Here is a 27,784-nt window from a genome sequence, read left to right as displayed (position 1 = left end):
AAATGTTGACAGATTTTGAAACTTTGTCGAGCCTTTCACTGCGTAGAAAATGTTCTAAAATATAATGGCATACAGGCAATAATTAAAAAAAACAAAAAAAACTTACCAATCTCTAAAAAACTAGCGCGAATTAAGGATGATTGCTAAAGAACTTGATGTGGAAACTACAAAGATCGGTCGTGTGTTCGGGCTACGACGAGCAGTTGTAGTTTGCGAATGGTAATTGTGAGTTAAGGGAATTATCCTGCATTGTGCAAACATTTTGAATCAGAGGCCGCCGTAGCCCTGTGGTCAGGCACACGAGTGCATAAATATATATGCCTTGAGTGACCTGGGTTCAAGCACCATGACTGCTGAATATGGTGCTGTTTCTTGTATTCTCTCTACCTTGTGAACTCCTCTGACCGTGTGGTCGCCCTGGAGTATAAACAGAAAATTTATTTTTATTTGGGATTGTTAAAGCGACTTTTAAATCTGGAATTTCTTAACCATTTCGCACTAATGATCGACATCCTGCAGGAGCTCTCTTACATTTCAGAAGCTTTACAGATTAACTATGGCAAAAGCAGATAAATTAATTATTTGAACTATCAATGCTATTGCTAATATGAAAAATTCTGAAGGAAAATATGAAGCTAAAATTGAGAGCATGTTAGCATTACCATTAGTAGAGGCATTTGATGAAAGAAAGCAAGCTTATGCAGCATCAGCCAAAAAAAAAAAAATTATATAAATAAATAAAAAATAATCACTTCCACTTCACCCCTCTGTTCGTTTGAAATACCTGTCCAGCTGAGCCTTAAGCTTATTCAGGCTATCAACTTCCACGACAAGGGATGGAAGTCTGTTCCACCAACCAACCACCCGCTGGCTAAAGGCAAATTTCCTCACGTCTATCCTACATCTCTCATTCCTCAATTTGAATTGATGCCCTCTCAGATGATTATTCTGAACAAGAGGATAAATCCCATCAGTATTGAGCATGCTCAAACCATTCAAGGCTTTATACACCTCTATCAGATCACCTCGCCAGTGCCTAGTCTCCAGACACTGTAATTTGCAAAACTTAAGCCTTTCTTCGTAAGAGCACCCCTTTGTTCCATTCACTAATCTTGTTGCCCTTCTCTGTACTCGTTCCAGCATCTCTACATCCTTCTTGAAATGAGGCCTCCAGACTCATACAGTACTCTAGGTGTGGCATGACCATTGCCTTATACAAGGGAATAATCACCTCCTTATCCCTGCTAGCAAAATTCCTATATATCATCGACAATACACCATGAGTTACTCTTGCAGCACGTCTGCACTGCTCAGAAAACTTCATATCTGCCTGCACAACCACCCCCAGGTCCCTTTCATTCTCTGCCACTGTTAGTGTAGTACCACAGAGTTGATACATTGCTCTGGGGTTGCTGTTTCCCCATAGGTAGTACTTTACATTTGTCAATGTTAAACTTCATTTGCCACTTCTCAGCCCATCTGCTCAACCTTTCCAGATCCTGTTGCAGTAGCATAGTGTCAGTAGTGTCCTTGACAACCCTGCCAACCTTCGTATCGTCTGCAAACTTGGACATTAAGCTTGATATACCATCATCAATATCATTTATAAATACAGAAAACAATAATGGACCCAATACTGAACCCTGAGGGACTCCACTAATAACATTAGTCCACGATGAGCAGTGTCCATTGATTACCACTCTCTGTCTTCTCCCCTTAAACCACCCCTTTATCCATAGCAGCAATTTGCCTCCAATGCCACACTGCTCCAATTTGTGCAGCAGTGTACCATGTGCAACAGTATCAAAAGCCTTTCTAAGATCCAAGTATATAATATCAAAGTTATTCCCTGCATCCAGTTCTTTTGTGACTGCATCATAGTATCCAATCAAATTGGTCAGGCAAGACTTCCCCTTAACAAAACCATGCTGTGTCTCAGCTATAACCGAAGTCTTGTCTAGATGATCCTGCAGTGCTTCTTTAACCAGTGCCTCCATTAATTTTCCGGGAACAGAAGTTAAACTAACAGGTCTATAATTACTTGTGTCGCCCTTTGATCCTCCTTTGTGAATTGGGGTCACACTTGCACATCTCCAGTCCATGGGTACTTCCCCTGAGTCCAAGGAAGCTCTCATAATTATGGCTAAGGGTTTGCTTACTTCCTTTACTGCCTCCTGTAATATAACTGGATAGATACCATCCACCCCAGGTGCCTTTCTTGTGTTTATCTTCAACAATTCTCCTCCACTTTACTCTCATTTATTACAAGATTGTCTGGCTTACTGCTAGAGTTGTATACACCTCTGGCATTTCCATCCCTGAATAAACTACTCATGTGTGAATGTCAATGCAAAATATTCATTTAGTCTGTTAGCTACCTGAGCAGGATCATCAACAGTTGACCCATCAATATCAAGTGGACCAATCTGATTCATCCCCTTCCTTCTAGAGTTTACATAAGTAAAGAACTCTTTGCTGTTTTTCTTTGCATCCCTTGCCAAAGATTTCTCGTAATCTGCCTTCACCTGCCTAACCACCTTTGTAACTTGGTTACAGATCAACTTGTATCTATCATAGGCTTCTGTGTCACATGTTAATTTGTATGTATCCCATGCATTTTTCTTCCTTGCCATATGTCTCATTAGTTCATCTGACATCCACTTAGGCCTAAACCTTGAACAATATTTCTTAGTTGGTATGTAAAGCCTAGTAGCATCCCAGATAAGTTCTTTGAATGCTTCCCATTTTGAATTTGCTGTTGGTAACATCATCAGTTGGTCCCACTGTATAGAATTTAAATACTGTCTCAGTCCATCGTAGTCGCCTTTAGAAAAGCAATAACCCTTCCCTTTACCCCTAACAGTAGTTACCTCTTTGAGTAAATCCCACTTCAGCACACTGTGATCACTGCCACCTAGTGGTTCATTTATCTGCAGATTCTTAATGCATGAAGAATCACTACTGATAATCAAATCAAGAGTATTACTCCCTCTAGTTACCTCCTGAACATGCTAATGTAGAAAACAATCATCCAATAAATCCACAAAAGCCTTGCTCGTGTGTGAGTGACCAGCCCCCAAATCCCAGTCAATATCTGGGAAATTAAAATCCCCCATTATAAGACTTTCTGATTTACTGGCCCACTCTATTTCCCTGTACAGTTTCTTATTATACTCATCAGAGTCATTAGGCCTATAGCCACTCCTACTCTCAATTTTGATCTCCCAATGCTTGTCACACCAAACTGACTCAACACTGCACTGTCCAGCAATGTCGACTGGCTTCACTTCCTTGGATTTTATGTATTTCTTAACTAATAGCATAACCCCTCCTCCCTTCCTATCCTGTCTATCCTTTCTGTAGACATTGTAGAAGAAGAAGAAGAAGAAGAAGAAGAAGAAAATCTTTATTGTACAGTAAAGATACAGATACAATAATGTGCCCGCCACAGCCAGGAGGCCAGGGGCTTGACAATGATATAGGGTAATATAAAAATATGTACAGTATAAAAATTTGCAGTATAAAAGATTACATAACAATTAAAAACGTAGCATTAGCCATTCAATAGATACGAGTATGTATAGTTGTGAGGCAGACAGTACACCAAGGTATGTGCACGTTCATATGTACAAAGCACATATTTAAGCATATTCACACAAGTCAGAATATTTCACAGTGCCAAATTGATGTTCGGTATCGTCTTTTCTTGTGAGACAGTTCGTCGATTTGCCTGCGACGTGCCGTTATGCGCCTCATAGGAGATAGTAGATGGAGTTTTCAGTATGAGTCGACATCAGGGGCCAAACAAAAGGGGAACAAGTTCGGCCAACGAGCGCCTGTAATTGCGATCAGAAGCGAATTTCTGCAGGTCAACTCCGATCATTAGCAGGGCTTGTACTGTAGGAAGTACTTGTCCAGGTAGGAATCTGTCACTGATCTTCAGCCTGTTCCGTTGTAGCTGAAGAAGAGGGGTGGCTCGTAAGGAAGGAAGTGGAACATGCCACTGGCATATATGCCAGAAGTCAGGGGAGTTGATTTTGCCAACCAGCATTTTGACTGTGGTCGCAGTTCTCCTCATGCTGATTATTTGAGGCAGCCGCGGGATTTGGAGTTGGTCGGCCATGCTGGTGGTCCTCTGCTGAGGGGGGAGTCGATGTTTGTGGGTTGCCCACTTCAACATCCAGTATTCACTGGCGAAGATGGGCTTCATGAGAGAAGGTACTGCGGAAGCCCATATTTCAGAGGCATACAGAAAGGTACTCCCCAAATTCCAGTTCTGCATTCCTTATATCTGTGTGACACCACATCTCTGAAATCCCCACAATATCTGCCTTTGATGTTTTGAGCAATACCTCAAATTCATCAAATTTATTTACTAAACTCCTAGCAATGGTGTACACGCAAGTATACATGCACCTGTTCTTTTTCTTAGCTACCCTAACACAACCCATGTGTTTACTTGTACCCCAATGATTCCCAGCAGTCTCTGAAATATCCTGCATCTTATTTTCCAGGCTGCGGCTCATTCCAATAGAAGCAGTGCAAGAATCACTTTCACCTCTGCCAGTGGCTACTGTTAATCTATTAGTCCTCGTATCCCCCCAATCTAGCAGTTTTCCGACCCACCTAACACTGCCTCGATAGCATCAGCAAACATTCTTGCACCCTTTCTATTTAAGTGTATCCCACCCCTGTAGAAGCAGTCTCTCCTGTTAACAAGTACAGACCAGGCTGAAAAAAATTCTACCCCTTGAGCCTTGTTGAAGTGGAAAGAATTTGAAGGAATCAAAATCGAAAGTGAGAACAATAAAATTACCTCATGACAAGTTATTAAATGCATTGTTTTATCGAGGATACATTATTTATGCAACAGGGTGATTTTAAATTAAATAAAGAAAATTATCATACCATTGAAAGAAATTTTAAACATATTCTACTGGAAATTGTGGAAGAAATTTCGTCTCGGTGGCAAGACTGAAAACCGAATAAGAAATTTGTTTTCTGATAAAATATGAAATAAAAATTAATGATTTTAGAGATTTTGTCGAAGACAGTTTATCTATAAAATCGAGTGAAATTCCCTTTACAATTAAGAAAGCCAAAAATATCTTTGAAACAACTGCGATTACAGTACTTAAACTGAACGAGCTTTCAGCGTAACGAATATCGGGTGAATGAATGAATAAATGAATGAATGGATAATGTTGAAAATTAAACACGTTGCAGATTATGATGACCATACATTTAAATGGAAAACCATTGCTTCAATTTGATCCGGATCGTTATGTCAATATTAATAAAGAAGTAAATTTCATATGGCAATTTTTAAAAGAAAATTTTCTTGAATATTTGTGCAATATTTTTTTCATGTAATCTGTGATTTTTGTGTGCCTTTTCTAGAATAGTGTTTTTTATGTAATATTTGTTTTTATATTCTAATGTTTTGTGATAATTCGTTATTTGTAATATGGGAAATATTTTTGTTATTTTTTATTCGCAATATTAAAATTTTATCATGAAAAAAATGTATCCATTATATTTCCCTAGTTGTAAAAAAAAAGAATAAAAAAGTCGTGCATCTGCCGAGAACGAGCAGTAGATGGTTTTATGTGAAACATCCTTTTTGGGGTGGGGGAACCAACCAAGTAAATCTGATCGGTTACGGAAGTGATGTCACTTCCGTGACCGATCAGATTTACTAGGTTGGTACCTTCCCTCCAAAAGGATGTTTCACATCAAAAAGTCGGCAAAAGTGCGAGCCCATTGTTAAAATATTCACAGCTCACCACTGGAAGTGACTATCCCATTGCATAAAGCAATGGTCAGGCCACACCTTGAGTACTACATACCTGTCTGGAGGACTCATTTTAGGAAGGATGTAGAGTTGCTGGAAATAAATGAAGAGAAGGGCAAGATTAGTAAAGGTAACAAAGGGGTGCTCTTACCAAAAAAGGCTTCAGTTGTGCAACTTGAAAAAAAAAAAAAAAAAAAAAAAAACATGAGTTAGGGTTGAATTTGAAAGTGTCTGCAATTCTGCACAGACACAATAGTAGGGAGTATATGATGAGAGACTTGTCGATCAATTCAGCCCTGAAGAGATTGTGCAAGGCTCAAGGGGTAGAATTTTTCTCAGGCTGGTCTGTGCTTGTTAACAGGAGAGACTGTTTCTGCAGGGATGGAATACACTTAAATAGAAAGGGTGCAAGAATATTTTCTGATACTATCGAGGCAGAGTTAGGTGGGTCGGAAAACTGCTAGATTGGGAGGGATATACGGACTAATAGATTAACAGCAGCCGCTGGCAAAGGTAAAAGTGATTCTTGCACTATTTCTATTGAAATGCAATTGAGCAGCAGCCCAGAAAGCAAGACAATGGGAATTTCCAGGACTGCTGGTAGTCATAGTGGAACAAGTAAATACATGGGCTGTGTTAGGGTAACTAAGAGTTGGAACAGGTGCATGTATACCAATGCTAGGAGTGTAGTTAATAAATTCGATGAGCTTGAAGTGCTAGTCAAGACATCAAAGGCAGACATTATTGGGATATCAGAGATGTGGTATCACACTGACATAAGCAGTGCAGAACTGGAATTTGGAGAGTACAATGTGTACAGAAAGGATAGACAGGACAAGAAGAGGGGAGGAGGAGTTATGCTGTTAGTTAAGAAACACAAAATCTAAGGAAGTGCATCCAACTGATGTGGGTGGACAATGCAATGTTGAGTCTGTTTGGTGTGACATAAGCACTGAGAAAGGAAAAATGAGAGTATTGTGTTATAGGCCTAATGAATCTGATGAGTATAATGAGCAATTGTGCAGAGAAATAGAGTGGAGCAGTAAATTAGAGTGTCTTATAATAGGGGATATTAATTTCCCAGAGATTAATTGGAATTTGTGGGTTGGTCACTCACACACTAGCAAGGCTTTTGTGGATTTATTGGATGATTGTTTTCTACAGCAGCATGTTTGGGAGGCAACTAGAGGAAGTAATACTCTTGATCTGATTACCAGTAGCGATTCTTCATGCATAAAGAATCTGCAGAAAAAGGAACCACTAGGTGGCAGTGATCACAGTGTGCTGAAGTGGGATTTACTCAAAGAGGTAAATACTATCAAGGGTAAAGGGAAGGGTTTTTGCTTTTGTAAAGGTGACTATGGTGGTCTGAGACATTATTTAAATTCTATACAGTGGAATCAACTGATGATGTAACCAACAGAAAATTCAAAATGGGAAGCATTCAAAGAATTAATCTTGGAAGCTACTAGGCTTTTCATACCAAGAAAGAAATATTGTTCAAGATTTAGGCCTAAATGGAGGTCAGATGAACTAATTAGACATGTGACAGAGAAGAAAAATGCATGGGATACATATAAATTAACATGTGACACAGAAGCCTATGATAGATATAAGGTGGTCTGCAAACCAAGTCATGTTGTTATTTGATTTTTAGGAGCATTAGCAACTAAGGCCATATTGCTCCGGGGATATGCGGTTGTCATTCCCTGACCTTTCCGCATCCTCTGTATTTGGTGGTCACGGGCTCGAACCCCAGTCTAATCACGAAGCATGTGCTATGCACTGCTGCTCCTGCCCACCCGGCTACGGAGGCGCCTTGCAAACCAAGTTACAAAGGAGGTTAGGCAGGCGAAGGCAGATTACGAGAAATTTTTGGCAAAAAATGCAAAGAAAAACAGCAAAGAGTTCTTTACTTATGTAAACTCTAGAAGGAAGGGGATGAATCAGATTGGTCCACTTGATATCGATAGTTCAACTGTTGATGATCCTGCTCAGGTAGCTAATAAACTAAATGAATATTTTGCATTGACATTCACACATGAGTAGTTATTCAGGGATGGAAATGCCAGAGGTGTATTCAACTCTAGCAGTAAGCCAGACAATCTTGTAATAAATGAGAGTAAAGTGGAGGAGAAATTGTTGAAGATAAACACAAAAAAGGCACCTGGGATGGATGGAATGTATCCAGTTATATTAAAGGAGGTAGCAAAGGAAGTAAGCAAACCCTTAGCCATAATTATGGGAGCTTCCCTGGACTCAGGGGAGGTACCCACAGACTGGAGATGTGCAAAGTGACCCTAATCCACAAAGGAGGATCAAAAGGAGACACAGGTAATTACAGACCTGTTAGTTTAACTTTTGTTCCAAGGAAATTAATGGAGGCACTGGTTAAAAAGCATTGCAGGATCATCTCGACAAGACTTCAGTTATAGCTCGGATACAGCATGGGTTTGTTAAGGGGAAGTCTTGTCTGACTAATTTGATTGCATACGATGATGTAGTCGCAAAGGAAATGGATGCAAAGAATAACTTTGATATCATATATTTGGATCTTAGAAAAGCCTTTGATACTGTTGCACATGGAAGACTGCTGCACAAATTGGAGCAGTGTGGCATTGGAGAAAAATTGATGCTATGGATAAAGGGATGGTTGAGTGGGAGAAGACAGAGTGGTAATCAATGGACATTGCTCGTGGACTAATGTTATTAGTGGAGTCCCTCAGGGTTCGGTGTTGGGTCCATTGTTGTTTTCTGTATTTATAAATGATATTGATGATGGTATATCAGGCTTAATGGCCAAGTTTGCAGATGATACGAAGGTTGGCAGGGTTGTTAATGACACTAATGACAGTACACTGCTGCAACAGATCTAGAAAAGTTAAGCAAATGGGCTGAGAAGTGGCAAATGAAGTTTAACATTGACAAATGTAAAGTACTACATATGGGAAGCAGTAATCCCAGAGTAATATATCAACTCTGTGGTACCACATTGACAGTTGTAGAGAATGAAAAGGACCTGGGGGTAATTGTGCAGGCAGATATGAAGTTTTCTTCGCTGTGCAGACGGTCTGAAAGAGTAGCTCATGGTGTCTTGTCAATGATATACAGGAATTTTTATAGCAGGGATAAGGAGGTGATTATCCCCTTGTATAAGGCAATGGTCAGGCCACACCTTGAGTACTGTATACAGGTCCTGAGGCCTCATTTTAAGAAGGATGTAGAACTGTTGGAACGAGTACAGAGAAGAGCAACAAAGTGAATGGAACAAAGGGTTGTTCTTATGAAGAAAGGCTTAAGTTTTGCAAATTACAGTGTCTTGAGGCTATGCACCTGCGAGGTGATTTGATTGAGGTGATAAAGCATGCTTAAACCTTGAATGGTTGAAGCATGCTCAATGCGGATGAGATTCTTGTTCTTGCTCAGAATAATTGCCCGAGAGGGCATAAATTGAAATTGAGGAAAGACGGTTGCAGGATGGATGTGCGTAAGTTTGCCTTTAGCCAGCGGGTGGTTGATTGTTGGAACAAATTTCCATCTGTCATTGTAGAAGTTGATAGCTTAAATATATTCAAGGCAGAACTTGACAAACATTTGGAGCGAATGGATGGGTGAAATAAGGATGTTTTTTTTTTTTTTTTTTTTGGCTGATGCTATATAAGCTTGCTTTCTTGCATCATGTGCCTTTGCTAATGCTAATGCTAAAAACCTGCAGCATCTAAAGACTTAGGCACCTTATTTTGATTTCTAAATTATTTATATTTCACAGTCTCTGTATCTGTCCTATACTGCCACTTTGGTTGCAGTTATTGATACTGCTATTATGTTATTTAGTTTAATATAAATATGTGTATGTCTCAAAATAACTTACCAGTTCATAAGTTATTTTGAGACATACACAACTGTGTGGCACCACACTCAAGGCAGCAGAGAAGAAAAAAATATCTGGAAGTGATTGTGGAGTCAGACATGAAATTCTGTGAGCAGTGCAGAAGGGCTGCTAGAGCAGCCAATCCTAGGTGGGGATGTACTTTAAGGGTGTTGTCAATGATATATAGGAATTCTGCCAGGAGGGATAAGGAGGTAATTATTCTGATGTATAAACCAATGGTTAGGCACATATTTAGTACTGCATATTTGGAAGCCCCATTTTAGGAAGGATGTGGATCAGTTAAAACAAGAGCACAGAAGAGCAACAAGATTATTAATCAATCCAAATTAGATTCTGAACAGGTTAAGAACCGTAAACTTGTTTCCTGTTCAAATGGTAGTCAAGCATTCTGGTTTCTTGCTAAAACTATTGTCCACAACTTTTTCCCATCTTCACTCCTACCTCTGGAGCAAATTATCAATTAAGGTTTAACATTGATAAATGCAAGATACAGAATTTCGGTATTAGTAAACTCAGAGGAGCATAACAGTTGGGGGGGGTCAGGCTCAAGGTGGCACAGTGCAAAAGGGAGTTTGCGGTTGTGTGTGTTCGGTGGAAAGAGTATGGAATGAGGAAATTAGGCACGAAAATTGGCATTTTAATGGGTGATTATGAGAGCTTGAAGAACAGGGTGGATGGCATCAAAGGAATTAAGGTGATGGGGCCCATCATGCTTTCAGCTGTCTAACTCAATACTGCCACTTGTGCATCAAGCAACACAGAAGAAATCCCCAAGGCAAAACACACTGTTCACATGGGAAGTAGTTATTGTCAGTTACTCTATTGTCAGGATAATGGGAAATATACCGTCAAAAAAAAAAAGGATAGGTGGAATAGGATCAGGGTAAGTCTGTCTGGGGCAAAAGCAGATGATGTTGTAGAATAGATATCTTTTAAGGGCACAAAAGGTGATACTGTTGTACACATGGGCATTAATGACATTAACAGTAGGAGATCTCAGCTTCACTTAACAAGTACAGTAACGTTGGAAGAAAGGTGAGAATATGGATTAAATTTGAAAGTGTCTGCCAAGACAATACGAGGAAGTACATGTTGAGAAGATTGTCAATCAATTTGGTCTTGAAGAGACTGTGCAAGGCTTGTGGAATAGAATATTTCTCAGTGTGATTTGTGCTTGTTAACAAGAGAGACTGTTTTTACAGGAATAGGATACACTTAAATAGAAGGGGTACAAGAATATTTGCTGATGCTATCAGCACTGTTATGGGTCATCATGTAACAAGTAAATACATGAGCTGCATCGTGGAAACTAAGAGTAAGAATAGGCACATATACTTGCACATACACTAATGCTAGGATGCTAGGAGCATAGCAAAAAAATTCGATGAATCTGAAGTGCTGATTAAGTCATCAAATGCAGATATTGTGGGGATATTGGAGACATGGTGTCACTTAGATATAAGGGATCCAGAATTTTAATATGGAGATTACAATATGTACAGAAAGGACATAGTGTATAGTGTTACATAACATGATGCACATGGAGTCTTCTCCAACTCTACGTAGTATACTCTGCATCACAGCACAAAACTTTGTAAAGGTCAGAGAGTAAGTTTATTGTGTGGTTTGAGTAGTAGTGCAGTGTTGGTTTATGTTGGTCTGTTGTTAATCCAGCTGATTAGCCATGGCACCCCTTGGGACCCAAAGATAATAATAGAGAGAAAGACAGAATCATAGTACAATTTCAGTGTTCTACTTTTCAGACCCCAGTCTTTATGAATCACCCTCGTTATTTTCCCAGAAAAGTATTGTCCTTTACGTAGTTGCAATGATGTAGGAAGGAAAACTTTTCATCTATAACTCTCATGTATTTATTCTCATATTTTATTTGTTGTCCTCAATTTTATTGTTGTAGGTCTAAATGATTTCACAGGTCCTTTTATCAGCATCTGTCTGGTCTTTTCAGTTGAAATTTGGAGCTTGTTATCAAACTAGCTGGTGAATCCTCAAAGGTGGCATTTGAAATGTTCTCCAGGTGTCGCTTGGAGTGCCCGTAAATGATGATTGCCAGGTTGTTGCATAAGCTATCTTGAGGGTGTACTGGTGTTCTTTCTGCAGTCACTTATCAAACACCGCATTCCAACACAATTGGCCCAGGATGGACCCCCTGAGGGCAGCAGCTTGTAGCATATCTCTTGGCCATCTGATCATCATCCTTCACCATAATGCTACGATCACTGAAATAGCTGGATACTAAATTGTAGATAGGATCAGACACCTCAGCCTCTCAGAAACTGTCCAGGATACTTTGCTACCAAAGGGTGGCAAATGCCCCTTTCAAGTCCACAAAGAGACCAGGGCATACTTCTTGTCTGTTGTTCGAGCATTGATTATGGCCTTGACTGCATTCTCTGTACTGTTCCCCTTCCTGTAACCAAAGTAACTATTGTAGGAAAGTTCCCTGTTCTGGTAAGCAGTATCAAATCATAACCCAATGAGCTTCTCTTAAGATTTTCCCAAGGACCAAGAACAGGGTAATCAGCCTATAGGATTCTGGATTGTCTTGTGGTTTGTTGCAGTTCTTGAGAAAATTCTTCAGATTTGTCACCTTCCAATCTGAGGGAAACACCCCATCTCTAAAGCAGGAGTTGAAAATAGTAGTAGTAGTAGTCGTGGCATGTGATGCAAGAAAGCAAGTGTATGAGCTTATGCCGCATCAGCCAAAAAAAAAAAAAAAAAAAAAAAAAACACACCATTCCCTACAAATGCCTGTCCAGTTCCTCCTTAAATTTATTTAACTTATCAACTTCCACGACAGATGGAAGTTTGTTCCAGCAATTAACCACCCGCTGGCTAAAGGCAAATTTCCGCACATCTATTCTACATCTGTCTTTATGCCTCCTTAGGTTCGTAATCTGAACAAGTTTTTTTTTTTTTTTTTTTTTTTGATTTGGTAGTTGCTGGCGCATCGGCTTCTGTGGCCATATTGCACCTCCCAAGGTTTTTGCAGTACTTTGATCCAAGCCCGAGGCGGGAATTCTGAACAAGTGGAAGGATCCCATCAGAATTCAGTGTGCACAACCCATTCAAGGCCTTATACACCTCAATCAGATCACCACGCAGGTGCCTAGTCGCCAGCCACTGCAATTTACAGAACTTAAGCCTCTCTAGATAAGAGGATCCCTTCATTCCCTCATCAATCTTGTTGCCCTTCTCTGTACACGCTCAAGCAAATTTATATCCTTCCTAAAATGGGGCCTCCAAACCTGTACGCAGTACTCAAGGCGTGGCAGTACTCAGTAACTTGCCCTTAATGTCACATTGCTCCAATTTGTACAGCAGTCTTCTATGTGCAACAGTATCAAAAGCCTTCCTGAAATCTAAGTATATGACTTCAAAAATATTTTTTGCATCCAGTTTCTTGTTCTCTGCATCATAGTAACCTATCAGAAAATACTGCCCCTGTGATTGCAGTATAATTGCATGCCTGTCCAAATGGTACTGCATTACTTCTTTAACCAATGATTTTATTATTTTACCTGGAACAGATTTAACATCTGTTCCAAGTAAAATAATGAAATTTAATTACATAATTAATTAAATAATGTAATTACAGATCTGCTAACAGAACTATAATTACTCACTGTCAAAGACAGTGGGTAATTGTCGAAGAAACAATTAAAGACATGTAATTGTCGAAGAAACCTACATGGTTTGATGGATCTGGCACATGTTCCAATAAATCAATAACCACTCTTCACATTTTTGGTTTCTTTAGTTAGTTTTCCGCAACAGACATCAAAAGCGTAGCAATACCCAAAAGAACTACTTACCATCCAAATTTTGTAACCGAACCTCACTGGTTTCCCTTCGATAAATTGTTAGGCTAGATTATGTGCAAAATATTTCATCATTGACAGATCCTTGTGAAAAAAACACCATTGGCAAAATTGTTTTATGAGTATATTCATTATTGGCCTAACTTTGTACATTCGATCGTGACAATTTCCAATTTCATCATTATTGGGCAGATGTACAAATCTCTTTATTTCTAAATATCAATCTCTTGACATGGCATTATAAATGCACGAGACACCCAAGTTCTCATCCAGTGTTCAATACATTCTTTGGGCAGATGTACAAATCTCTTTATTTCTAAATATCAATCTCTTGACATGGCATTATAAATGCACGAGACACCCAAGTTCTCATCCAGTGATCAATACATTCTTTCTTGAGGAAGGTTGTGATATCCTCTCAAAAGCAATATTGTAATAAAACTTCTCATTTCTTTGTTGGCAATAGTAAATTCGTGATTTTTTTTTGTCAAGCCTATATTATCATTTGTTCGCATATAGTCTACTATTTCATCACTAAAAAGTTTTTCAAATATTTTGGGTGGGGACAAATCTTTTAAGCCATTTTTCACAGCATGTAAATCACTTGTAAAACAAATTCTTTGTTTCAAAAGGTGCATATTCTGAATGTCTCTTTGGCCATTTTGCCTTTTCAAAATCAAGATACACCATTGAATCACTACCACTTTTATGTTCTGGAACATCTTCTTCTTCCAGGGGTAAAACATCATCTTCATTGGTATTTTCAAATGAAATTTCAATAGAACCAAGAATTTCTTTTGGAAATGAATTAAAGTAATGTAAAACATCTTCATAGAACTCTTCACAACCTGTCAACTCATCCAAATTTGGAGGTAATATGCAAATTTAAAAACCTCATTGTTATTAGATTCTTGATTTGCAACTTCTTCAATAGCTTCCTCAAGTCTGGTGTATTTCTTCTTGCCATAAAAAAAAATCTTCGGTTCCATTATCACCTGGTTTATGATTCACTATAAGCAAAAATAAAACTTATATACAGTAATGCCTAATGTTCCCGTTTGATGACGGCAAGATATAAACAAAAAATAATAACTAGAAAAAATGTAATAAATGAATTTTGTTCATACTGACAGCATATATTGTGTCTCTAAATTTGATTGTAAAACAGACAATTAAAAAATACTCTGTATTACAAAAAAAAAAAAAATTTGATAACTTCCGTGAGTCACTAAAAAAAATAAATCAGCCTTTTGCAATGTTTGCAAGATTGGTACTGAAGACATCTGGTGCTGAAGGCGATATATCAATCATTTCCTGATATTTATAGATAAACAATATAGAGAAATCTTTCATGGAATTGTGACAGTTTCAAAATAATAACATTTTGAATTAGCATTCCCATACGAGTACACCAGGAGCTAATGGGCTAACTAATAACTAACCCCTCCTCCCTTCCTACCCTGTCTATACACGTACTCCCCAAATTCCAATTCTGCATTCCTTATATCTGTGTGACACCACATCTCTGATATCCCAACAATATCTGCCTTTGATGTCTTTGACCAGCACTGCAAATTCATAAAACTTATTTACTAAACTCCTAGCATTGGTGTACAATCATGTTTACATGTACCTGTTCTTACTCTTAGTTATTCTAACACAGCCCATGCATTTACTTTTTCCATGATAACTCCCAAGCACTTTGCTTTTCAGACTGCTGCTCATTCCAATAGAACCACTACAAGAATCACTTTCACCTCTGCCTGTTTCTACTTTTAATCCATTTGTCTGTGATTCTTCATGCATTCAGAATCTGAAGATGAAAGAACCACTAGATGTCAGTGATCATATTGTATTGATGTGGAATTACCTTAAAGATGTAATTACCATCCAGGGTAAGAGGAAGCATTTTTGCTTTCGTAAGGGAAACTACAGTGGTCTTAGACGGTTTTTAAATTCTATAGACTGGGACCAATTAATGTTGTTACCAATAACAAATTCTAAATGAGAAGCATTCGGGGAAGTAATCGTTAAAGATACTGGGCTTTTCATACCAATTAAAAAATACTGTTCAAGGTTTAGCTTGTTCACCTGACATACATTTAGAACTAAGTGGATATCAGGAGGACTGATGATACATGGAAGAGTAGAAAAATGAAGTCACAAAAGAACTGGATGCAGGGAATAACTTTGATATTATATACTTGGATCTTAGAAAGGCTTTTGATACTGTTGCACATGGAAGACTGCTGCACAAATTGGAGCAGTGTGGCATTGGAGGCAAATTGCTGCTATGGATAAAGGGATGGTTGAGTGAGAGAAGACAGAGTGGTAATCAATGGACATTGCTTTTCATGGACTAATGTTATTAGTGGAGTCCCTCAGCGTTCAGTATTGGGTCCATTATTGTTTTCTGTATTTATAAATGATATTGATGATGGTATATCAAGCTTAATGTCCAAGTTTGCAGATGATATGAAGGTTGGCAGGGTTGTCAAGGACACTACTGACGCTATGCTGCTGCAACAGGATCTGGAAAGGTTGAGCAGATGGGCTGAGAGGTGGCAAATGAAGTTTAACATTGACAAATGTAAAGTACTACATATGGGAAACAGCAACTCCAGAGCAATGTATCAACTCTGTGGTACTACACTGACAGTGGTAGAGAATGAAAGGGAGCTGGAGGTGGTTGTGCAGGCAGATATGAAGTTTTCTGAGCAGTGCAGACGCGCTGCAAGAGTAGCTCATGGTGTATTGTCGATGATATATAGGAATTTTTCTAGCAGGGATAAGGAGGTGATTATTCTCTTGTATAAGGCAATGGTCAGACCACACCTAGAGTACTGTATACAGGTCTGGAGGCCTCATTTCAAGAAGGATGTAGAGATGCTGGAACGAGTACAGAGAAGGGCAACAAGATTACTGAATGGAACAAAGGGGTGCTCTTACGAAGAAAGGCTTAAGTTTTGCAAATTACAGTGTCTGGAGACTAGGCACCGGCGAGGTGATCTGATAGAGGTGTATAAAGGCTTGAATGGTTTGAGCATGCTCAATGCTGATGGGATTCTTCCTCTTGCTCAGAATAATCACCTGAGAGGGCATAAATTCAAATTGAGAAAAGACAGATGTAGGATAGACGTGAGGAAATTTGTCCTTTAACCAGCGGGTGGTTGGTTGGTAGAATAGACTTCCATCCCCTGTCGTGGAAGTTGATAGCCTAAATAAATTTAAGGCTCAGCTGGACAGGTATTTCGAACGAACAGAGGGGTGAAGTGGAAGTGGTTATTTTTTATTTATTTATTTTTTATTTTTTTGGGCTGATGCTGCATAAGCTTGCTTTCTTGCATCAAATGCCTCTACTAATGCTAATGCTAAATCCATGAGGTGCACATAAATTATCAGGTGATAGAGAAGACTACAGTAGATATAAACTAGTCTGCAATTAAGTCACAAAGGAGGTTAAGCAAGCCAAGGCAAATTACAAGTTCTAAGTCTCCAGCAAAGAATGCAGAGAAAAGCAGCAAAGACTTATTTACTAATAATAACAATAGAAAGAAGATGCTGAATCACAATGATCCACATGATGGTGATGGTTTAACTGTGGATAATCCTGCTCAGGTTGCAAACAAGTTGACTGGCATTTTGTATTTACGAAGAATTCGTTTGGGAGGGGGATGCCAGAAGTTTATAATGCTAAAAAGAAGCTAAATGATTTTGTGATAACTAAGAGGAAAATGGAAGAGAAATTGTTGAAGCATAGCATTAAAAGAGGCACTTGGTGTGAATTGAAATCAGTCCAATTATATTAAGGGAAGCAGCAAGGTGGTAAAGTAAACCCTTAGCCATAATTATGAGAGTAACTTTGGAATGGAGATGTGTGAATGCATACCCAATTCACAAAGGAAAGCTTTTGATATTTTCCAGATACAAGACTGCTGTGCAAATTAGAGAAGTGTGGCATTAAGGGAATGTTACTGGTATAGATCAAGAGATGGTTGAGTGGGAGAAGACAGAGTGGTTACTAATAGACTTTCATGGACTAAAGCTATTATTTTCATAGGATTTGATGCTGGGCTCGTTGTTTTCCTTATTTATTATTCATATTCATTAGGGTATAGCAGACTCAATGTCTAAGTTTGCAGATGATACAAAGGTTATCAGGACAATTAATGAACTAGAATATGGCAATTTAAGTTTATCATTGATAAATGGAAGTCAAAGTTACTGCATATACAGTGGCGGACAAAAAAAACTGCATCACTTGTGAATTTTGTAAATAATGTGTTTTGCACTGCTTTGTGGTTGCAGAAATGTTCAAAATGCATTTGTTAGATGGGATATACATCTCCGAGTGAAATCCAATAAAAATACACCACCTGATATACCCCTAATTGCCATAAATATCTTCCCAAAGGGTAAAATGCAGAATTAATGGAAATATGAGAAATCATGCAAATGGCAATCATGACAACCAAACATACATTTTATTGCATTTACGTGTACAAACTGAAATGACGAGTTAATGTAATAGTATTATGTACACCTAAATCAGCAAAATAAGTCCTCAATATTTTGTTTTTTTTCCTCCGCCAGCTGCAATTACAGCCTTGCAACGATCTGGCATATAGTTAATCAACTTCAGGATATATGGTTGCCCAATTCCGTGGTACCACACCCTTACAATGCTCTCCTGCAGCTGAATCTTACTTGTTGGCTTCTTCTGAGCAATTTTAGATGACATTATATACCAGCATTTCGATAGGGTTCAAATCTACACTGTTGCCAGGCCAGTCCAACACTGTAATGCCAGCATTTCTGAAGTATGACTGTGCCTTAAGGGAGAAAAACGAGGGAAAACATTGGTGTAAGTATGTTTTAAGCCTTGTGAGACTAAAAGAAAAAACTCATCACTAAATAGCATAAAACTTACCAATTTTGCTGTGTGGCAAGATGCTGAGTCCTGTTGAAAAATGCAATTTTTGGACGTCTGTGTGGTGATCCCTAATAACGGATTTCAGGCACTCCTCCAAGACAGCAGTGTAGATTTCTGCATTCACTGTTCCATTTATAAACTTACTTTGCCCCCCCTGCTTGTAATGCTTCGCCAGACCATCTGACCGGCGGAGAACTTTACAGTCGGTGTTATGCAGTCAGGATGGCAAGCCCCCGATTTTCGTCTTCTGACATATCGCTTCCCATCCAAGCCATGCAGGTTGAATTTCGATTCGTCAGCAAAGATGACGGTGTCCCATTGCTCTTCTGTCCATAAAACATGCATTTTAGCCCAAGCAAGTCACTTCTTCCTCATTTGTTGCATCAACAAAGGCTTCTTCTTGGGCCATTAGGCATGCAGACCACATTCAGAAAGCCGTCTTTGGATAGTTGCACTTGTTTCAACGCCAGAGGCCATCTCAAAGTTCAGTTTTAGATCAGGCGCACTAGCATGCCAATTACGAAGGTATAGCCATTTCAAATATCAATCTTGGGAAGGCATAGTTACTCTCTTACAGCCTGATCCAGGTCTTCTCTTCACATCACCAGTATCACGCTTTAATTTCAGCACCCGGGATAGCGTTGACTGGTGGCAACACTATCCCGGGACAGAGCAACAGCTACACTTTTTTTTCTTGGTGTCAACTGAGCATATGGAGCCATGTTTACACCTCCGCAAAACAGGATACTAATGACTATGTATTCCCTTCTAACAGCGTATTTATAGAAGCGGTTGATGCAATACCTTACAGTCGCTGTAAAAATGATATACAGGAATTTAGCTAGCAGGGATAACAAGGTGATCATCCCGTTGTATAAGACAATGGTCAGGCCACATCTTGAGTACTGCTTTGGTTTGGTTTGGTTTAGATTTTATTGGCGCATTAGCAGCTTTGGCTATGATGCGCCAAGACCATGTCATATATAAAAAAAAATAAAACATTCATTGACCTAACTAGTTAGGTCACCATGTCAAAATAAAAAACAACAAATGTATAAAAGATAAATCAATCTAAAAGCACAATAAAATGAAAATTTTACATACCAGTAAAAATGTTGATTGATTTTAAAAAGCTAAAAACAGCAGATACATGGTCATTGTCAGATAAAATCTGACTGAGTGTATAAGGCTCAGCCAGATGACTAAAACCGGTAAAATATAAATCACGTTCGTGTCTAAAACGTGGACACACGGTTAAAATGTGATCAATAGATAAAATGGTGCCACAGATCTCGCACATAGGACAGTCATCTGCCCTCAGCAGAAAGGAATGTGTACTTGAGTACTGCATACAGGTCTGAAGGTCTCATTTTAGAAAGGATGTAGAGCTATTGGAACAGGTACAGAGAAGGGCAATGGGATTGATGAGAGGAACAAATGGATGCTCTTACCAAGAAAGGCTTCAGTTCTGTAAATTAGTGTCTGGAGACTAGGCACCTGTGAGGGCATCTGATTGAGATGTTTAAGGCTTAGAATGGCTTGAGCAAACTCATTACTGTTGGAATTCTTCCTCTTGCTCAGACTATGCAAATGAGATGGCATAAATTCAAACTGAGGAATGATGGCTGCAGAAGTTTGCATTCAGCCAACAGGATGTTGATTGCTAGAACAAGCTTCCATCCATTGTTTTATAGTGGATAATTTTAATAAATTCAAGGAAGAACTGGACAAACTATTGCAGGGGTTGGATAGGTGCAACTGGAATTTTTTTTTTTTTTTTTTTTTAGGCTGATTCTGTATAAGCTTGTTTTCTTGCATCATTTCCCACTATTAATACTAATATTAACACCATAACACACATAATGAATCAATATATAACATATATCTTTGGTAATGGCTATCTTTGATGATTTACTTCCACTGTATGCACCTCTGCTGTGTATATATATATATTTTTTTTTTATGAAAACCCCAAACACGAGAGGTATTAGAACCTATAGTACTTGGTACCGTGTTTGGGTTGGAGGTTGAGAAGACGAAAGAAGATATTTGTTGACATTAGACTTGAACTTCTGTAGACTGTAATTTTCAGGAAATACGTACGAAGGAAGAGGAAGATGACAAGTTGGTTCTATGAGTTTGAAGTTGGACAGTAAATGGATATTAGCTGGTGGCGGCACATGTTCAGACTGTTTTGAAAGAGAGAGCGGGAATAATAGAAGGCAATTCAGAAGAACAGTGCTCATGGAAGTATCTGTACAAAAGGCATGCAGCAGAAACAGTACGTTTATGAGACAGCAAGTGGAGAGACACTGTTAGAGAGGAGTCATTAATTAACCTAACTGCCCTCTGCTGAATGGAATCTAGAAGCCCGAGAGAGGTTTTGGAGACATTGCCCCATATGTGGGAACAATATTCCATGGTAGGGTGGATTTGCGATTTGTACAGAGTGAACAGCTGTTTGGAAGAAAAGTAACAGCGAGAGTGAAAGAGAAAACCAAGTTTTTTAGACACAGATGAAGCAATATTTGTAATGTGCTTGTGCCAAGAGAGATTAGAAGTCAGGGTAATTCCCAAAAGAGATATATCAACTTGCCTAGAAATTGGAGCGGCACCAAAGGTAAGAATAGGAGCAGATAAATCCTTTTTGCAAGATACAAGACAAGACTGAGTTTTAGAAGGATTGAAATCAACTAAGTTGTCTTTTGCTCCACTGGAGATCGGCATTTAAGGAATTGGTAGTAGATATTTGAGAAGTTGAAGCTGACTGAGCAGGGCAAAGTTTCTCAAAATGCAAAGTGGAATGCAATGTGCTATCATCGACAAAACTATGGATAGGATTTCCAGTCAATGGAAGGTCATTGATATACAAGAGGAAAAGAGTGGGAGAAAGAACTGAACCTTGGGGGAAACCGGCATTAGTGGAGAAGTTAGAAGACAGAGAGCCGCCTACCATCACCCTTAGTGAGCGATCAGAGAGAAAACTGGATAACCAATTACAAAAAACAGTTGGCAAATCATAAGACAGAAGCTTGTTTAGAAGACCTTTATGCCAAACACGATCAAAAGGCTTTGAAATGTCAAGAGCAACTGCTTGTGTTTCACTGAACTTTTCCATTGAATTTGTCCATAAATGGGTTTGTTTGTTTGTTTGTTATTTGGTTTTTAGGAGCGTTAGCAACTAATGCCATATTGCTCCAGGGATATGAGGTGGTCATTCCCTGACCTTCCGCATCCTTTGTATTTGGTGGGTATGGGCTCGAACCCCGGTCTAATCAACAAGTGTGTGCTACGCACTGCTGCTCCTGGCGACTTAGCTACGGAGGCGCCCCATAAACAGTTAACATAAGCCAGAATATCACCAGTGAATCAACACTGATGGAATCCATACTGGCGATTGTTGATCAGACAGAAGGTTTCTAGGTAGTTTAAGATTTGGCAGTTAATTGATTTCTCCATTACTTTAGAAAGAGTAGAAGTAATTGCAATGGGATGATAACTGGATTGGAGGGATTTGTCACCCTTTTTAGGAACTGGCTGGATATGAGCAAATTTCCAAGCAGAAGGAAAAACATCTTTGGAATAAGAAAGTGAAAAAAGGTGGCAAAGAACAGGAGTAAGTTCAGGAGCACAGGTTTTGAAAACAAGAGGAAAAATACCATCAGGACCTGGAGCTTTCTTAGCATCAAGATTCGTCAAAATCCTTTTGACAGAAGACCACAGGAGGCATTGAATGGAGTATGCTGGGAATGGTGGAAGGTGTTTTACCAATATCGTTAATACATGAGTTGGAAGAAAAATGGGATGCTAACAGGTCAGCTTTATCCTTGGCTGAAGTGACAACAGAACCATTTGGTTTTGACAGAGGTGGGAGCAAAAACATGCAACAGTTGCGGCCAATAGCTTTGGCAAGAGACCAGAATGCTCAGCTACCATTAGGGCAAGAAGCAAGTTTTCTACTCTTAGCCTGTTCAAAATCTAGTTTGAACTGATTAATAACTGCTTTACAATTGTTGCGAGCTTTGGTGTAGGCAGAAAATGAAACTGAAGAATTGGAAACAAGCCAATTACGATATGCAACGTTCTTCTCTTGAACAGCCTTAGGACATTTATTGGAAAACCAAGGTTCAGATAAAGGACAAGATTTTAAAGTGAAGTGTAGAATAAAGGATTCCATTCCTACAAGAATAATTTCACTGACACAATCCGAGCAAACATTGACACAGATATTTTGAAAGAGTAATCCAACCAAGCAAGGAAAAGAAGAAAAGAAATCTAGCAGGTCATCCCATTTTGCATTCTTGTAATGCCAAACAACACAAGGTTTGGAATAGCCATGAGAGAAAGGCTCCATTGGAGAAGAGAATTACCAAGTTGTGATCTGAGGTGCCTAAAGGACCACTCACTTCGACTGTGTACTTAGAACGGTTGTTTGTGATAAAAAGATCAAGCATGTTGGCTGTATGGTTAGGATTGTCTGGTATTCTTGTAGGTAAATGAACAATCTGTGCAAGGTCATTAGTAATTGCAAAAGTCTCAGCATCTCAACCAGCTGGGTCAGTATGACTAGGAAAATGAAGCCAGCTGGAGTTGTGAACATTAAAATCACCAAGGAAAATTATCTCACTGTTAGGAAAGTTGGACTAGAGAAAGTCAAGTTACAAAGAGAGGAAGTCAAAGAGCTCCAAATGATTAGTAGAGTTGGGAGAAAGGTAGAGATAACAGATGAATTTGACCCAATGAGGTGGAGAGATTTTAAGCCAGAGAAGATCGAAGAGAGGAGATTCCAAATTACCAAGTCTCTGACATGGAATATCAGAACGGACATATGCACAAATACCACCTTTGAGGAAAAAGGAATCATACAGCAAATAATTTTGGCAACTGAGATGAGCAGTAGTTAAATCAACCAATAACTGAGATTCTGTCAGAAAAAGTTTATGGGGTTTGATAGACTGGAAGTGGAAATGGACATCGTTAAGATTAGAATTGAGACCAAGTATGTTTATGAAATGAACTAGGAAGTGTTTGAGAGGTTTAGATCTTTTCGCAGATAAGATTACTCTATTACTTTGACAATTCATGGTGTATTCAATAGTTAAAAAAATGGGGGGGGGGACATGCTGTATGAAGTAATGAAATTTTTGGATATGGCATACACATGGTAAGAATATACCCAGATCCTTGACATAACGTGGCCTCGACAATTACTCCCAGTTTACTCCCTGGGAGTAAACTGCACAATTACTCCCAGGTCTTTTTCATTTTCTACCACCTTAAGTGTAGTACCACACACTTAAGGTTTTCTACTGTTACGTTTATTTCATTTAACAGCCCTTGGATTCAAATATAAAAAGGTAACATCAACATTGTTTTGTTCTGGAAATGGACTCTATAGTTAAGGGGGTTTAATTTTGTAAGCAAAATGAAAGAACCAGCATAACCACTAGGTAAGAGGATTTTACCATCCACTATTTTGACAATGAATACAATCGACTTTATTTAGCACTCATGCAAATTTGAACTGCAGTCTACTCAAAAAAAGTGCGCTACACTCTCATGCTTTACCACTCGCCTACGCTGAGCCCCAGAAAGTGAATTTATTTACATGGTGCATTCATACCAACAAGACTAATTAGAAATAAAGCCCATACTGCAAAAAGTTTTTACTTAATGCAGATTATAAAAGAACTTTTTGTAGAATACAAAACATTTAAAATTTTATAGGAGTTAAACAGTTTTCCAAGGGAATCCAACAAATGAGGTGTGGCAATAAAGTTCTTGGACTGATGCAAAAAAAAAAAAAAAAAAAAAAAAAAAACAGAACATACAGTGATGGAGCTGAAAATTGGTTTTATTTTTATTGAAAATAATCACCGCTTGACTGAATGCACTTATTACGCCATTTTAAAGTTTCTGAAAAGAGTCAGCAAGGCATCCAAAGAGATAATTAGTGGTCACATTTTTCTTTATGTCTTCAAAATCCTGAAATCTCTTTCTTTCCTTTGAGAGAAGTTTTCAACTTGGGAGAGTAGGATGGATGGTTGATCAGTGCAAGTCCATGTTTCATCAGAAATATCTTCACAAGTGTGAAATGGGCAGAGCATTGTCATGCAACAAAAACCAGAGTCAGGTGGATGGTTGATCTGTACAATACAATGCCATGTTTCACCAGAAATATCTTCACAATAAGTGCAGAAATGGGCATAGGCACTGTTGTGCAACAAGAACCATCTCTTTCTCTCAAAATTGCAGCCCCACCCTGTAAATGCATTTCAATAGTCTTTGAAACACCTGTACATAGAATGCAGCATCAAATCTTTCCCCTCCACTTACAAATTCCTTCTGAATCACATCCTGTTTGTCAAAAAACAAGATCAGCATATTTTGATCTTGGAATTCTGTAAATGAAACTTTTTGGGCTTTGGTGATGATTTTAAGTCCACTGCATGCTCTGACACTTTTTCTCTGGGTTGTACTGAAACATACAACGTTCATCTCTGGCCATAATACATTCAAGGAAATTAGGACTGTCTTGACAAGGCTCAATGAAGTCTTTGTATGATGACACTGTTCGTTACGTCTGTTGATCCGTGAAGCTGTGCACCACAAATTTTAAACAGACCTTCCTTTTCCCCAAATCTTTGTGCAGAATTTGACAAATCATTTCCTTATTTATATCCAATTCATCAGCCATCATTCTGAGAGCGAAACAATGATCTCTTTTAACAATTTCCCAAACTTTTGCAACTCTGTTCTCACTTTGAGAGGTTGATGGTGACTCACTTGGGTGTCCATCAACCTCTTGGGTCATCGCAAACATCTTCACATCTGTCTTCGATCTGCTTATACCAAACAAACACAACTGTATGACAACGTTTCATCACCATGAACAGTTATCATTTCACACATTTCTGTTGCAAATTTTCCCAGTTTAAAGCAAAATTTGATATTTTGGTCGTTGTTTGATTGCAAAATCATGACATGGAACATTAACACTACTAATGAAACTGGTTGTTACTTGCAACCTGTCAGCCTACTGTACAATCTCTGTACTTCCTCCAACAATCTCTGTTCGAGGAAGTTTGAACAAAAACATACCACTTCTGTTTATTTTCAAACACAGTGAACATGACTGCAACAGATGCGGAACTTTATTGCCACACCTCGTATTTATGCAAATTAAATTTCATCTATTCTTACCCAACATTCCATGCTAGCCATAACAGTTCTAATACAACAATTTGTATTCTGAAAGCAGTTTTCAAAACATACCTGCTCATAATTAATAAACAGCGCATTCCTGAAATGCCCTGCAATCCACCTAAGGAAAGCAGTAGACTGTTGTATATCAATATATATCAGAACACATTCTGCCAAGAACACAGTAGGGACTGTAGGATCTAATACTCCACCTGTCAAAAGCTTGTCTAATTCACTTGCATTCCGAAGGTCTAAGCCTATTAAATGGTACTGACCAGCATGAAGTTCGCAGCTTGAAAACTGCACGTCATCATCTACAAAAACAATTTACACATAATTTGCAACATATTAGCAGCATCAAATGTTTATAATTATCTATAAATTATCATATATACAGCAATAATATTTTCAATTATAAAGTTATGCAGAGTTAAAAGAAAATTTTTAAACAAAAGCAATGAATGTTCCAAAATCCAAATATCATACAGTTGTCTTATAATAGCGGATTTTAAATTCCCAGAGAATGACTGGAATTTGTGGGTCGGTCGCTTGCACACTAGAACGGCTTTTGTGGATTTATTGGATGATTGTTTTCTTAAGCAGCATGTTAGGGAGGCAACTAGAGGAAGTAATACTCTTGATCTGATTATCGGTAGTGACCCTTCATGCATTAAGAATCTGCAGATAAAGGAACCACTAGGTGGCAGATAAGCGTGCTGAAGTGGGATTTACTCAAAGAGGTAACTACCATCAGGGGTAAAGGGAAAGGTTTTTGTTTTCGTAAAGGTGACTATGGTGGTCTGATACAGCATTTAAATTTTATACGGACCAACTGATGATGTTACAAACAGCAAATTCAAAATGGGAGGTATTTAAAGAATTAATCTTGGAAGCTACTAGGCTTTTCATACCAACTAAGAAATACTGTTCAAGATTTAGGCCCGAATGGATGTCAGATGAACTAATGAGACATGTGGCAGAGAAAAAAATGCATGGGATATATAGAAATTAACAGGTGACACAGAAGCCTAGGATAGATATAAACTGGTCTGTAACCAAGTCACAAAGGAGGTTAGGCAGGCAAAGGCAGATTACGAGAAACCTTTGGCAAAGGATAAAAAGAAAAACAGCAAAGAGTTCTTTACTTATGTAAACTCTAGAAGGAAGGGGAGGAATCAGATTGGTCCACTTGATATCAATGGTTCAACTGTTAATGATCCTGTTCATGTAGCTAACAAATTAAATGAATATTTTGCATCGACATTCACACATGAGGAGTTATTCAGGGAGGGGATTGCCAAAGGTGTATTAAACTCCGGCAGCAAGCTAGATAATCATGTAATAACTGAGAGTAAAGTGGAATAGAAATTGTTGAAGATAAACAAAAGAAAGGCATTTGGGGTGGATGGAATCTATCCAGTTATATTAAAGGAGGCGGCAAAGGAAATAAGCAAACCCTTAGCCCTAATTACGAGAGCTTCCCTGGACTCAGGGGAGGTACCCATGGACTGGAGATGTGCAAATATGATCCCAATCCACAAAGAAGGATTAAAGGGAGACACAGGTAATTACAGACCTATTAGTTTAACTTCTGTTCCAGGGAAATTAATGGAGGCACTGGTTAAAGAAGCATTGCACGATCATCTAGACAAGACTTCAGTTATAGCTCGGACACAACATGGGTTTGTTAAGGGGAAGTCTTGTCTGACTAATTTTATTGAATACTATAATGTAGTCACAAAGGAACTGGATGCAAAGAATAACTTTGATATCATATATTTGGATCTTAGAAAAGCCTTTGATACTGTTGCACATGGAAGACTGCTGCATAAATTGGAGCAGTGTGGCATTGGAGGCAAATTGCTGCTATGGATAAAGGGATGGTTGAGTGGGAGAAGACAGAGTGGTAATCAATGGACACTGCTCTTTGTGGACTAATGTTATTAGTGGAGTCCTCCAGGGTTCAGTGTTGGATCCATTGCTGCTTTCTGTATTTATAAATGATATTGATGATGGTATATCAGGCTTAATTAGCATTCAGCATTAAAATTAGTAGAGGCATATGATGCAAGAAAACAAGCTTATGCAGCATCAGCCAAAAAAAAAAAAAAAAAAACACTTCC

General features: G+C 38.6%; 1 protein-coding gene across 1 annotated transcript in view; it reads right to left on the bottom strand.

Moving 5' to 3' along the window:
* The window catches only part of LOC150092030 (leucine carboxyl methyltransferase 1-like), a 90,752-nt gene that overhangs the window by 23,239 nt on the left and 39,729 nt on the right, over positions 1 to 27,784 (bottom strand). Inside the window, exon 3 of the mRNA XM_090386686.1 lies at positions 25,734 to 25,975. Coding sequence (XP_090242812.1) covers positions 25,734 to 25,975 — 242 coding nt within the window. The remainder of the gene's footprint in view (positions 1 to 25,733; positions 25,976 to 27,784) is intronic.

This window comes from Mastigoproctus giganteus, chromosome 1 (assembly GCF_048544385.1).
Source record: "Mastigoproctus giganteus isolate SK-2022 chromosome 1, ASM4854438v1, whole genome shotgun sequence".
Taxonomy (NCBI): domain Eukaryota; kingdom Metazoa; phylum Arthropoda; class Arachnida; order Uropygi; family Thelyphonidae; genus Mastigoproctus; species Mastigoproctus giganteus.
The sequence above is the reverse complement of the archived record's forward strand: the minus strand, read 5'-3'. Positions and strand labels throughout refer to the sequence as shown.